The sequence below is a fragment of the Numenius arquata genome, chromosome 11, assembly GCF_964106895.1.
Source record: "Numenius arquata chromosome 11, bNumArq3.hap1.1, whole genome shotgun sequence".
Lineage (NCBI taxonomy): Eukaryota > Metazoa > Chordata > Aves > Charadriiformes > Scolopacidae > Numenius > Numenius arquata.
Genome location: NC_133586.1, coordinates 28387347 through 28402203, shown reverse-complemented (window position 1 = coordinate 28402203; position 14857 = coordinate 28387347). Strand labels below are relative to the sequence as shown.

The window sequence follows — 14857 nt, the reverse complement described above, 5'->3', positions numbered from 1 at the left end:
TACAGAAGCACATCTTCCCCCAAATGAGGCTGGTACTGGGGACGGGCCAGGCCGCTGGGGTGGTACTGGAGGCTGATGTGATGATCTACTTGTCGGAGGTCTGTCTGAAGAAAACAAAAATACCAAACTAAACAACTACACCAAGAGTTTGGTTATTTTAGTCTCATTACATCTTTATGAAAAAAAGAGCCCTTGCAGTAACCTACACACTTAGGTTACTATATCATAAGGCCATTGTTTTCATATATAAAGGCTTTAAAAGGCAAAAAGCCCCAGCATGGGGTAAGTCTGTGTCACTAAATCTTGTTCATGGACTATACTGTTAACTTCCAGTTAAAAAACCTTCTGTACTCCATTAATTCCATTACCAGACGCTTTAAATGTGGCTGATAACGTGTGAAAATAGAATTATATAATAACAATTATATAAAACGTTTAATTTTTAGTAATTACCTATATAATCTGTGTTGTTTGCAAGTGACTTGGCAGGAAATATGACGTTGTGGTGTGCTTCATCGTTATTGGAGGGAGGTGGCTCATAGCCGTCACTGTCATGTTCTGCTTCCTCAGGTTCTTCTGTTGGTGATTCATAGTCAGCCTCATCTTCCTTTTCCTGGTCATCGTCAGGGCTTTCGTAGTCATCGTCTTCATCCTGGCAAAGGTACATAAAGGATGGATGCTCTAACAGGACACTAAACACTGCACTACAATTTCCTTGTGGCCTTTCACTGTGAGATTTTTCACTCTGGAGGATATCAAGTTTTTACAACCGGTTTGAGTGAAAAAAAATCTCTGTTGAAATAAAATGGGGAAAGGAGGCAGGATTTTATTAATGCATACAGCACTCAACAGCTTAAGAAAGTAAATGAGTATCATTTTATAACAGGAACTGCAGTGGAAGGTCAAGATAAGGTGATTGCTGATTGAAATGCACAGTACCTTTGTTTTAAGTAGCAGACAGGGCACCAGCAAAGAATTCAGTGCTGCCTAGAAACACACTGGAGCAGCAGTTGGTGCCTGTTGATAATCGTTCTTGCTTAATAGCATGTACAGCCTGCAACTCGGCTATTTAAAAATGCTTCAGACAAAATGAGGTCTTTGATATGGGTCTTGGTGCCCTCCGCTGATCAGGACCAAACCAGCTTCATCCAGTTTGCAGGACACAGTAAGAACGCAGCGAGAATGGGGCAGTGCTCATCGCACACACCTTCTGTGCCTCTGCCAAGGCTTACAAGAAAAAGCCTGTTCGGTTTGTCGTTGGTGTCTTGGCTAAAAAGTTCCAGACTAGCTCCATACTGACGCGGAGCCCAGCTGCTACCAGGTGGTTATTTTTACCTTTAGTGCTCCTAAAATAGCTGCCAATCTCCTGAAAACTTAGTAGCAAGTGGTTTTTAAAAAATTCTCTCCATTTTTTTGCAAAAAAACGTTGGCACTGGTCCATGTAAGAGATCTTCATAAACCCAGACTGGGCATCAGCCAGCTTATTCATTCGGCTTGCCGAGTGGTGTATGCTTCATGTAATGATGTTTAGCAATGATGTTTGGCATTTTCTATGCCAAAAAGCAGAAGGAACTTTTTCAGTCTAGCTGGCTCCAAAAAATTAGATTCTTCTAGAATATAAAATGCCAAGAATTTGCCATTGACTAACATAGCAACCTTCCCTTTACTAGCCACCTCTTTTAAGAGCTTGAAGTAGGTATATACAGCTCAGCTAAGGCTCTGGGGAGGCCTGGTCGTAGGCCGTGAGCTTCTTCTTAAGGCAGCGGTGTAGGGCTGTCCTTCTGAAGCTCTGCCTTGCACTACTGAGGGAGACCCTTTTCTCAGTGAAGAAATTTATTTGTGGCTACTCCAGTCATTCATGGTCCTCCTTCTCTTTCTCCTCATCCAACCACCCCCTGCCGTTGCTTCCTCCAGCCGTGCTACCCAAAGGAGGTAACGCAGGAACCAACAGACCCCACAGAAGAGGTTAATTCATTCAACCAGTAGGTTTTGTTAATCCCGATACTCACAAATGAAGACCAGCCACCGTCTTCTTGACCATATCCTGTGTAAAGAAGCGTAACCATAGGCTTTTTAGCATGTACAACCTTGAACTGTCAAGATGTAACTTGACAAAAAGGACGCAACAAATCCCAGATCAGTTCTGAACACCGATTGTATGTCACAGGAACAGAGCAGGTCTTGCAAAGGCAGGCAGGCACGAACGGTACCACGAGTAATGTTCTGATTCAGAACCGAGTACAGCTATCCTTGTATGAGGTGAGGTATGTGTTGTCGCTTCAAGCTTGTCCTACGCTTCCAGTTTTAAATATAATTTGAAGCAGAATGCTTTCAGAATGAGCACAGAGTTCTTATCTCTGTTTAATACTATTTTAGCTTTCGTATCAAAAGGTTTTTTTAATTTTCGTAGGACTGGGGGAGCAGGGTAGCTTGCAGAAATTTTAAGTGCTCGTGGCCTATTAAGAAAATATTTGAAATAAAAATTCAGGACATGGCAGACATCTAGAAGCTCAGTTCTCTAATGTCTGTTGCTGCCAGGAGAAGGGGCAGGGGGCAGAGGGCTTGGAACAGAAATATATAAGCACTGATACTATGTATTGGGTTAAAGAAAGGCAGTTTGGGGATGCTCATGTAAATGTCTTTGACCTTGCCTTTCTTCATCTTTTCTATTTTAAAATATTTTTTCTTACTTCTTCTTCTGTAACTACTCTTTATTCTTTTTGCAACTTCTTCATGCTCTCATGTTTTCCTGGCTGTTGCTTTGGGTCCCCCCTGCCACCCCTCCGCCCATCATTTACTCCGCCCTGCAAGGATTAACATCATATTTTGATGTTTCTAAACAGTTTTTGTTGTTAGAGACCATCTGCCAATACACACTTACCTGGATTTTCAGGACTTTTTTGTGTTTGGACCCTACAATGAAGATACAAACAAATAAATTCCTTTCATTTGCAATTCTTAAATGTTTGAAGCATACTACAATCTATTGCAAATCAAGGCAATCGTTAGCTTTAGCAGTAGAATGCAGTGGCCTCAAATGCCAAAACCGCACTACTTCAGCTTTCACACACGGGCTCCTAAATGTAAATGAAACTGTCTTGCAAATAATTCAAGTCAGTGAGGTCGAGTGTGTAGAAACAAGGGGACTCAGGAAATAAATTTACAAGGGGACGCTGTCCTGAAAATAAAATCTTTATTTACTCATTCCATTCGAGCTGCTGAAAGTCAAGTTCATAAATATTTGTAGGGCTGATAAATATTTTTACAGTTTTCAATTCTAGTTTTGAACTCGAGTTAATGCAAAGGTGTAAAATCCTGTTGATGTAAATCCTGATGATGTAAAAGCATGTTACATAGACTACGGACGGGGCTCTGAGCAACCTCATCCAGCTGAAGAAATCCCTGCTTGTTGCGGGGGGATGGGACTGGATGGCCTTTAAAGGTCCCTTCCCACCCAAACTATTCAATGATTCTGTGATTCTGTTATCATTGTATATGTATATAAATAGAAAGTGTTCTTTTCTCACGCAATGTTCCTGCCATTTTTGCTCTTTTTCTATTGCAAGAATATTATATTCAATGGTAAGTCATAAAATATTAAAAAGTGTAACAATGTTAGGTCTGTGAAATGCACTGATGATTAGTTATTAATGCAACAATATGTGCCTAGGCTTTATAGCATTCCTAAATGGGGAATTGGAGGGTTGGACTAGATGACCTTTGAAGTTCCCTTCCGGCCCAGATGATTCTATGAGTCTATGATTCTAAAGATAGAAAATTGTATGAAATGTATCTGTTACTTGGTTCTGGGCATGGCAGAAGTACCCTGGGTGTTCATGGGCTCAGGCTTTGCTGTTCTTAACAGATGACATTAACAAAACAGCATTTTATTTGATATAATTTCCAGGCTGTCCCTCTGACCCAGGTATTATTGATCAAATGGAAACAGTGCAGAAAAGATATATCTGAAAGCTTTGAAAAAGAAAGCTGAATTGTTTTACTTACCATTTTGGAAGGAAAGATAGCCTCCCTTCATTTCTGTTTATTTCTTGACTTAATTTACTTACAATTCTATTTAAAAGAAACACAAAAATAGTTAAGAAAACTTCTTGAAACTCGTCAGTCATTTCCTTAGCTGCTTTCCCTCAATATTTGCTGAATTAAATCTGGCAATTCAGAATTACTATTTGCTGTGTGGTAAGAATATTGAATTTATCATCTTATTACAAAGTTGCACTATAGCATATCCAATTGAAGACTAGGCTGTTTTTACATAGATAAAACCCCATATTGTTGGAAAAAGTTTAAAAATAAACATTAAAGCCAGCAAGACTTAGAAACTTTGGGTGTGGTAGACACCACGCACTAGAACAGTGCTTTACATAACGGTGATTGCATTTGTATGATTTTGCATGGAGAAAGCAGCTAATGCTTCAGGAAACAGCTTCTGCCAAGGTTATGGTTGCAAAAGCAGGGATTAAATATACCCTGTGCCTCCTCTATTCTTTTTGTCTCTCTTCTCCTGCAACCGAGATATACCTAATTCAGAATGCCTCCGGTAAGGACAGTGAAAAGGTTGATTTAGTTCCATGTTCCAACACATTGGCAGGGTGGAAATATTCATGGAACATATGAAGTCTATAGCTGTATGTCTAGAGATATTTTCCCAAGTTGATGTGTTTGTCATCACTCGTGAGCAGTTTGTACACAGCTGCAGGGTGAATAACAACCGATGAAATGCTAACCAAAACTGTACTCAAGACTGGAGCAAGCATTTCTGCGGCTGGCATCCACAGCCAGCACGGGCACCCGGGACCGAGAGTTTTACACTGACTGACTCCCCGAGAACAGCTCGGAGGCTACAGGACATTCGTTACTGAGATTAACAGAATACAGTCCACCAAGAGCAACAGAATCCTGCTCTGCTAGTAATGCAGTTTGCCTCCGATTATTTGGTTCCAAATAAAGCTTTTGTTTCAAAGAAAGCTTCTGACAAGTCACGCCCTGATTCTTAATTCTCAATATTTCTTTTCGAGGAAAGTCCCACCAAGAAAGTCCTGGGACAACCGAGGCAAATTGGTTACATGCATCTGATTAAAAATAACCCATTTAACTTCTAGTTTATATTCTTTAGGTCTATCAGAGACAGTAATTGTGGAAATAAAAAAAAAATAAAATCAGGAACTCAAAATGTCTGTTTATCTCAGATTCTAAATTCTGTAAAATCTTAACTTTATTGTTTGTTCATACAGAATTCTTTTCCATACTTTGTAGACCTGGTCAATCAACTTTTATATCAACACTGTAAAATCATTGTTTATGGCCAGGCAGTTACCACTCTGTTTTGTTTTTCTTCTGTCGTGTTTTTTTCTGCTACTCAGCAGTAATAATCCCCTAGTTTTTTCCAAACGACCTCATTAGTGCATCTCTTTAATGTCTAACTGCTTTTCTGGGCTGGGACTTGAGGGAGACAAGCTTTCAAGCAATCTAATATTTTTCAAAAAAAAAGACAACAAAAACATATTGGGTTTTTTTTTTGATCCTGAACCATACTAAAAATCTTTGTCTATTTTGACTACCCCTTCTCCTGCCCCTGCTGCTTTCCTAATACTTTAAATTAAATGTAATTTACATTAAAAAATAAATTCAAGGCATAGGGTTGCTCTGGTTTATTACAGAAAATGCAATAGGGACAGACCAGGCTGCCAGCGAGTACCAGAGAACAAGCGGTTTCAGATCAGTATGGTCGTGCTGTCTGAAGAGGATGAGGATGGGTAATTTGAAGTTAAGGATATGTACACAGGGATCCGAGTATGAAAATAAAGAGACAGAGGAAGAATATTTTTTTTTTATTATTTTTTAAGAGTACTTTGCAATTTTCTGATTTGAAGCAAATATTGTCATACTTGCCCCTTTTGAAAAAAACACATGGACAAACGTGTTTAATTTAAGAAGGGTTACAGCTGTCTAAATCTGACATCGTTACCTAAGCAAATTGTATAAAGCAAGAAAAATGCCAATTTATAGACATAGGACTCCTCTTGCTCATCTTTCCCATGCAATGAAGAAATTTCCTTGTGCTGCAGGTGACAGGGAAGTTGCCGTGTGAATAATAAATTCCATGTGAACCATCAGGAAATGCTGCGGGGTGAGCAGGGCAGTGCACAGACCAGTGCTTTGGGTGAGAAGTGGATTATGGAACTTGTGCCACCTTCTCTGTTGTAGAAGAGGTAGAGGAAGGATCTTTCATAATACTGTGTTTATTTTCAGCTAAAGAAGGAAAATGAAGATGACTGGTTTTAGAGCTAATAATTCTTTTAGTTCAGGCTCCCGTGGGTATGAATGAGACATGAGTGCTGGAAGCTTTCTGGACTAGACCTGGGCTGGCTGCTGTGAGGATTTACACCAACTGATTTTTGAGGAAAAACTGAAAGGAAAAAGTTGCTCATCCTATCTTGCTGCCAAAAAAATCAGTCATTTGCTGCTTAAAATACAGTATCTAATCTTTACCTCAAGTTTCTTTTAAGTGCTTCAAACCGATGGCTCAGATGGGTTGTTAGAAAAAAGCAAAGTTTAGGATGGTAACACTTTAGAGGGAACATTATTAGAGATGGGCGCACTGAGCAGCGGAGCCTGTAGCCATGTGAGGAAGGAAGTACCAAAACCACACTGCTCTCTGAGTTGTGGGAGTGGATGATAGGAGAGGATAAGGCAACAGCACTTGCAGAAAATGTTACTCAGACTTCTCTTTCTCTTTCGACCTCCTCCACCAGACACTGAGCTTCAAACTGGCAGGAAGTCGAAAATTGAAAAAACCCCACACCACACAGCAGCCCCCAAAGCAGTACTCTAAAACTGGCTTTTGTTCACTTCACTGCAGATATTGTTGTTGTGAGTAGAATCCATTCTACCTATATTGGGATAAAGGGCTTAAGATGTGTGAGAGAGAGGGAAGGCAAAGTCCCATAGTGCCAGTTGCATGTTGTATATTGAAGGCTGTCAAGAGCATGGTTTGTGATAGTCTTGGTTTTGGCCTTTGAGAAAAGTCTGTTGGGCAGACTTTTATAGCAGTGCTGTTATGTTGGCTTCAAAACTGACTGAATATCAGTTATGTTCTAAGCCTTTCAACAGCCTTTAGCATCCCACCTGAGAGAGCATGTGTGAGAGCCCACACATTCACTTCTGCCCAAGACATAACTTTTTAGAAGAGAAGGGCACCATAAATTCCTTAATTTTTTGGTTTGCGCTTTGTCTCTCCTGGAAGTAGAACGACTCTCAGACTGTGCCATGTTTGTAGGCTCTGGATGTGTCCCGTTCAGAACTCTGCACACTCACCATGTTTGAACTGGCAGATGCGATTATGTACTTTAGTGCAATGATGGGGTTTTTTTGTTTTATTACTGGAAATTTTCACAAGTGCTACGGGATATGCCATAAGCTTTCTGAGCAAGGCTGAAAATTTCCATCTCAGTTTTGAGACCTGCTAGTGACCTGCCACTGAGGACCGCCAAAGGCATCAACAGCCTGTGATAGTATCTGGGCTTACCAAAAACTTAGAAGTGTTTTCTCTCAGGATAGTAAACAATGAAAAGTGGCAAAGACTAATTTCAGTGTTCAGATCGCGGTTCAGGTATTGACCAACCACCAACGTTATTTTGAATGAGATCTTTGCTTTTATTTGTTTATTAATTCTGACCACTTTAAGTAAGGCACATTCTGTTGAATGTAGTTTGAAATATTTTTCAAGACTCAGGTTTGTTATCCACAAGTATAAATTCTTATGACCTTCTGTGACTGTGATAATGAGCATTAAGAAAACTCCATGTGTCCCTTAAGCTGAATATTGGCCTTTCACTTCATTAGATTTATAGCAAAATGTTAATTACACCCTTATGATTAGGTCTGAGTTTCATTTAATGCTTAAGACAGATATGCAGTGTCTGCTCGGTGTAAAATACACCATATCCCTTCCCTGGTTCACCACTGTGCTGCTTGCTCTTTCAGGATGCAGTGTGGTGTTTGGGAAGCTTCAGGTGTGTATGTTAACCTGCTGGTAGTAATATTAACTTCAGTAGTTCTTTTATAAGATATAGCAAGTACAAGAGTTCAAGAAAAAACATAACACTACAGTTTTTAACAGTTTTTCATAATATTACAAAAAGCCTATTGTTAAGCATAGTGTATGTTTGAAGAAACGAGGTTACAACTGAGCTAAGCTATTAATAACTGAATCAGTTCTTAGGTCAGCCGTGATGCTATCTCTTACTTAGGATGACAGCTACATTCATGACAACCCAGTGCCTAAATCTGATGGTCGTGCCACAATTATTTATTTTAATTTCTCAGTGGGAAGAGGGAGAAAATGTATGTGTTGGGCATTCCTACCAATAGATTGCTTGGCCCAAATGTTGCTGCTCCTTAAAGGTCTGTGGCAACGTGATAATGTTGGGATAATGGCTGAATGTCTCCTGGGCCGTAGATTTCCGCTAAATCTGTGAACAAGCGAAGTAGGGAAAACTCTTTGTGGTCTGGAACCTGGAGACTAGGTTCCACCACACGTAATCATGCAGTATCAGGTCTTCAAAGATCCTTCAGCAGTGCCATAGCAGGTCTATGTAGGTCACTGGTACAGATAGGGATATAACTTTTCATAGAATAGCAACTATGTTTGAATTTTTAACATATGAGTAGTATTCGTAAAAGTAAAATGTTACCAAGTGAATTAAAGCTGATACTCTGTATCTTCAAATGGAAATGTATATATTCAAGTACAAATTCTATGTGGTGGCATTTTCTGTTTAGCTTGAGGAAGTGCCTGAAGCTCAGCATGTGTCCAAATACTACCTTTTGAACTGAAACCTTAAACTAGTCCAAGAATCCCTCTTCACTCCCTCTTCCCCATGTAGTTGGGCTGCTCTGGGTGGACAACACAGAACTGGCAAAGGCCAAGTGGCTTTTCCCACCTCCCTCTTGTCTAAAGGAAAGGGTGAAGCTGAAGTGGTGAGTGGAGTTAGCTGTGCTCTGCCTTTTGCTTTGGGACCTTGTGCCTAAGCGACAAATTTGATGCTACTGTGCACGTAAGAGGGAATGAAAGAAAGGCTTCCATGTTAAATCAAAATAGAGCATTCAACAAAGCTAATTTTCTAAACTTCTCTCTAAGATTGCTGTAATAGCAACATAAGTTCAAGAGGTCTCAGGGTTCCAAAGAGTGACAGCATCGTCAATGTAAATATTCTGAATGAAAGTTAAAACTTCATATTTATCAGAGAAGGTCCAAATGGAATAATAGTTTCAAATTTGTGGGTTTATTCAGAGGCCTAGATACTGCAAAGAAAGGAGGGCATGTGGGTTTCCAGCTTACTGATGCTCTGTTGGCACAGCTTTATGCATAACACAAAGATGAAGACAGCTTTTGGTTTTGATCCTCTCAAGCGCTCCATAAAAAACTCAGTCTTCATTCAGTCTTCATTTGCCATTCTCCACAAGAGATAATGCCTCAGTAGACACGCGGGATGGATTTCCTTAACTACGCCAGTGACAATCATCCTTTGTACAAGACCTCAGGATTTCTGGCAGGCACACAGGAAAGTTGGGTGGCGACCACAAAGAAGACTGGGAATCCCTGCTGAGGTCAAAGGACTGTGGAGTTTGTTATGGTCCCTTGAGAAATCTATGTGTGGCTGATGCATATGCAGGTGCAGTGAATTCGGTGCAGACTTAGTGACCATTAAGCCCTTTGCCTGCAAAAGCGTTGCCAGAATAGACCTGCAGGACTGTCTGGATGCCTCAGCCACTTTTATGTGGTGCCCTTATATATGTAACATTTTTAGCAAAATTTTCAGTAAAGAGTTCAGCCTTTTAATGGAGAGTTTTAACAGTGTATTTCAAAATAGTGTATTTAAAATATGCATTTAAAAATAAGCAAAAAGAAGGCTTATGAAGATGTGCCCCTGTAACATGGCTGGTGGAGATTAGCTTTCAAATAATAATTCTGTTAATAACAGAAGATCGAGGGGGTGTATGAGTTGTATTTCCATTGAGGAAATGGCCTATCATACTTTGTCATGACAACTGTTACCTACTTAGGCACTTAAAGATTCTTGTAAAAGTCACAGAATCATCCCCAAGTAATGACACAGTTATATTCAAAACTTGATCAGTAGATTTGCTCAAACGTGTATATTTAGTAAAACCACATACCCAGCTCGGCAGGTCTGTATGGATGTAGGCTGTGGTTTGCAAACCTTGTCTAGTTGCAAGTGCTGGGTTCTGTTCTCAGTACATGTAGGTCACCATAACCCTGCTAAAGGTCCTGGAGAACAAGCTCTCTTGTACTCGCACTTTTTCTTCATTCCACTGGCAAGCTGAAAGTGTGACGCTTGCTATTTATATTAAGCATTTTCACAGAATATGCTCAGATTTTAGCACTGTTGTTAAGTTTCAGGCATAATACAACAAGATGCTACCATGTATTTCAGCTTGTAGAAGAACTAACTTCCTACTGGGTGAGTTTTGTGTTATGATATAAAAGTAAGGCGTGAATGTGTTCTAGTAGAAGTCAACAGCAAGTGCTTTCTGTTTTGCTCAGAGTGGAGATTCTAAAGTAATGAAATGAATGTTTTAAATGGCAACAAGTTCTCCTTCCTATTCAAACTCTAAATTCTTGTTTTAAACAGTGGCATTACATGGAGGACCCCATATCACACCAACCTTTTTCCATGTATATTCACAATATCCTAGTGAATGTTTCCATGTTTGAAGTGTGGAGAAAGCTGAGAACAAGGGCATTAATTCCAGAACTTTCATTCAGATTCATTAGTTTACGTATTTATTCAGTTTTTAAGGTTGTGCACGAAACTTCACTCTTCTTTTAAAGCTCTAGATTTCAAGTTCTCGTCTTGTTGAGAAACCCAAAAGATCTGACTAGAAAAGTCTATTCACTTTCTGCTAGAGTGTTACAAGGTAAGTGGACTGTGAAAATCGAATTTTCGAAACATTTCTGAGGTATCAGTATATTAGATGAGGAGACAGGAGCAACTTCACATTGTTTGATTTCATTTTAACCATTCACCTATGACATTAATATCTCTGTATGTGTGTGCTTATTAGACCTTCCACCGACCACTTCTGACTCATGAATTTGAAAGGAAAAGTTCTCAAAAGTTCAAAAAAGGAGAACACAAGACAATTTTGCCAAATGACGGTTAAGGAGGGACAAATTATCAGAGAATTATAAGCAATGTGTTTTACAGTATGGTAACATGAGTTTTTCACAGACCATCTGGTGTAACCCTGGTCCTTCAGTCTCAGTAACCACAGTTAAAAGTTGCTTGTAATTGACAGTAAGTTAAAAAATACTGAGATATTGGGGAGTCTTTTTTTTTTTTTTGTAGCACCTGGGCCCCCTTACTAATACATCCTACACAACCAATCCCTATTATCGGGAAATTTATTGTATGAAATTATTGACATGATCTTAAGAAATGTCACGTCTGAGGATTTCAAGTTCTTGCTTATCTGATCCTACCAGCAGTGTCCTCTGGCCCTCAGATCTAGCCACCAGCTTACCCACAAGCACACGAAGGTGACAGACCACGCAGATATTTCAAAATTTTTCAGTACTCTCTGCTTCACCAAAACATGTTACACAAGCTCTGATGCCTCAGAAAAGGTGAAGCAGACTGTATCTCCCATAGCAAAATAGAGACATGCAGAGAGGGAGGGAGTCTGGAACTGGGAAATGAGCAACAAAGACATTTAACACTGAATCAAATGTTCCAGAGTGATTTATCTTTAACGCCTACCTAAAGGAAAAGCACATGATGAAAAGCACTTGAACTCCTCAACTGCTGTGTGCGTACCTGACTTTTCTTTTTTCTTTGAGTTAAAGTCAACAGTTAAGCAGTGAAGAGTTAAATCATACTTCAAAGGCAATACTCACAAAAAAGTTTAACATTTGTATAGCTGCTGTTAGCCAAAGGATTTATGGACAAGTCCTTTTGAATGTCCCCCAGACGTTATTTTTTTGGGGTATTGCATCATTGTGCTTGAGCAGTCATGACAACACTCCTTTTATTTTGGAACATTCTTATTTTTGTCTCAGTGCAGTGCAATAAACAGGTCTCTAACTAATCACTTGCAAATTGTCTGCCCAACGTTTCGTATGAGTTTTCACTGCAGACCAGCTAAGAGTATTTTTAGAGTTAAATTGGTTTGGCTTTACTTACGGCACTCGGAGTTTGGGAAATTTCTGAATATCATTTTCAGACATGTTCTGAAAAGGAAACATATAGTATATTATCACAGAGCTGTCCACGGAACGCCCTGTGCCTTACAGAAGTGTGCATATTCAAAAATGGGGCATGAAGTTTCAACTGACAGGAACATGAAGTGCATGGAAAAGCAGTGCAGGACAACAGCCCATTCTGTGGGTTAGAAAAGAACTGAACCCATTTTAATAAAAAATCCTCTCTCTATTTTTTTTTTGTTTTGTTGGATGCTGGATTTTACTTTATGTTGCTGCCAGTTGTATTAAACTAGCTAAGAGGTGAATAAACATAATCTGTATTTGTTTACATACAGTGGACTTCAATGAAACAATCACATCTAACTTCAAAGAGAAGCGTAGCTAGAATGTTTTTAAGATAGCTTGTTAAAAAGATCAGTAAGGAGAAGTAAATCTTAAACCAGGTCTTACCAGATAAGAGTTGGGTAAATTTGTTTGTTTAGCAGCAGCAGATGAACCATTCTCCCAGTATTAATATCAAATTAACGGGACTATGTGCAAACTTGAAGTCAAGTAATTTGCTTTTCCGATTTGGGTTCTAACCCAGTCCTTTATTGATGTTATATTGTCATGTTGACTTACAGGCAAGGTTAAAATCCACCCCTGCTCTGCTTCTCAAAAGAACTGAAAATAAGGAAATGCTTTTCATTGTACATTGCCATCACCTAGCATACAGGGAAACGTGTCCTTTTCATATTTATTATTAAAGAAGTCTTGATATACAATAATTGATCTCAGTGGACAGTGTCAAACAATTAATAGAGAGCTACATCCTGGTAACATCATACGCTACTGATTCCAGGTGTGAGCTCAACAGAACATGCATGACCTGCTTGAAATGACCATCAGTGGCTTTATTCCTGGCAATTTTGGAATTATGCTTCTCAGTAAACATAAAAGGACAGGATATTTCAAATGCTCTTTTAAACACTTGTAATTTTAAGGCAACGTGCAAGGAAACACCCTTTGTAAAGGGCTGTTCCTGGTAAGGAAGGCAAACTTCTACCAGAGATTCTGATTTTATGCTATTTTTCCTTCACATCTTTTTAGTACAGCTAAAAAATGGTATTTAAGTGACTTCAGAAGCTAGATATATTGAATTCCTTCATGTCTGCATAGTGAATTCAAGCAAAGTTGTGCAGGACTGAAAAGTTTCAGGGTAAAACTGTAAATTTTAAAATCAAGCACCATTTGCTGGAGTTTTGTCTAAGAACCTTATCTATAACATCACAGTATATGTAAAATCAGATGTTCTAGTGGAGACGTAGCTGGAAAACTCCTTGGGCTTAAAAGCAGCCTCAGCAGCCTAACAAATACCTTCGCACAAACTGGGATGTGGCGTCGGGGGGCAGTGTTTCTTCCCCCTTCACCCATAACACAGCAGTTAGACTTCAGATCACTGCTGACCTTAGCTGGGATGGGCTAAATCGTGGGAGCTTCACTGATGCTCCTGCAGGGTTAGCCCCTCTCTTCTCCCATCGTGCGCAACTCCAAGTTTAGGACAGATTCATGCATTATGAAACCTTTTGAGAAAATGTTGTGTTTAGTTGATCACAAGCTTTGCAAATTCTCTTTGGAACGTGGCTGATAGTCTGGTTCTTTCCGTCTTTCTTACTGCCAACAATAAGGAGTTTCTAATTGCACATTGGTTCACAATGCTATCTAGGATTTTCAGGCCAGAACAAATCCTATCTGTGTTTTCCAGCACTATTTTGCCGCTGGGACTACCCACAGGAGTAAAACACAGAAAACGTGTACTCTCTTTATGAAAATGTCCTGCAGGAGTTACTGAAGAATCATAATTTTTGCTGAAGACTTTTTAAGCTTGTCTCTGGAATTCTATTCTGGTGATAAACTTGACAAATATTATGGGTTTAAACTCTCATAAAAGGGCCATGCTGCCATTTTAAATATTAGGGATTTTTATTAGAATACGTTATATGGAATCCCTCTAGTTTTATTCCTATGTAATCTCAACTGGACTTTCCTTGTGGTAGCCAGTAGATACAGAAATGCAACTTTGAAACCAGGATGTTATTCTGAAGAAGATGACAGCAATATTTTTACAGTCAGGTTTACTGTATAGATCTGACAATAGATACAAAACCTACAAACTCTCAGTTTTAGCAATTTCTTCTGTGCGAATGTAATTTGGCAGTTTCCAATAACTTACAAAATGTAAAAAGATATTTCTTAGAAAAAAACATTCATCCAGAGAAGCAGTTTTTTGCAAGATTGCATTGTACTCTAGAATATTCCACTTAAAGTCTCCTTTTGTTGTTCTGCTTAACAAGCGAACCTTTTTTGCATTATTCAATTGACAAGTAGGTCAAAAGCTTAAAAAAAAAGTCTCGGCAGAGATGAGCAGCTGCTTGCTCACTTAGTAGAAAAGCATCTTTTTAATCTATTAGAATGCTTCTGAAGAAATGCTGCACTTGGAGCTGTGTATTTACAGAAACACTCTGGAAATAATAAAAGATTACATAAATCACTTAGGAATCACACAGTTATTGCTCTTGCTATTTGTATCTCACAAACTTTCAGAATTTCATAATCCTCCCACTCCAGGCA

The 14857-nt window shown here is 39.2% G+C and overlaps 1 protein-coding gene across 2 annotated transcripts in view; it reads right to left on the bottom strand.

The window, feature by feature from the left end:
* Positions 1 to 14857, bottom strand: part of LCP2 (lymphocyte cytosolic protein 2) — a 31659-nt gene that overhangs the window by 12504 nt on the left and 4298 nt on the right. For both annotated transcript variants that reach the window (XM_074155896.1, XM_074155895.1), the window contains exons 3-8: positions 12228 to 12274; positions 4006 to 4071; positions 2882 to 2913; positions 2010 to 2044; positions 454 to 652; positions 4 to 104 (exon numbers count right to left, since the gene is read on the bottom strand). In XM_074155896.1, coding sequence (XP_074011997.1) covers positions 4 to 104; positions 454 to 652; positions 2010 to 2044; positions 2882 to 2913; positions 4006 to 4071; positions 12228 to 12274 — 480 coding nt within the window. The remainder of the gene's footprint in view (positions 1 to 3; positions 105 to 453; positions 653 to 2009; positions 2045 to 2881; positions 2914 to 4005; positions 4072 to 12227; positions 12275 to 14857) is intronic.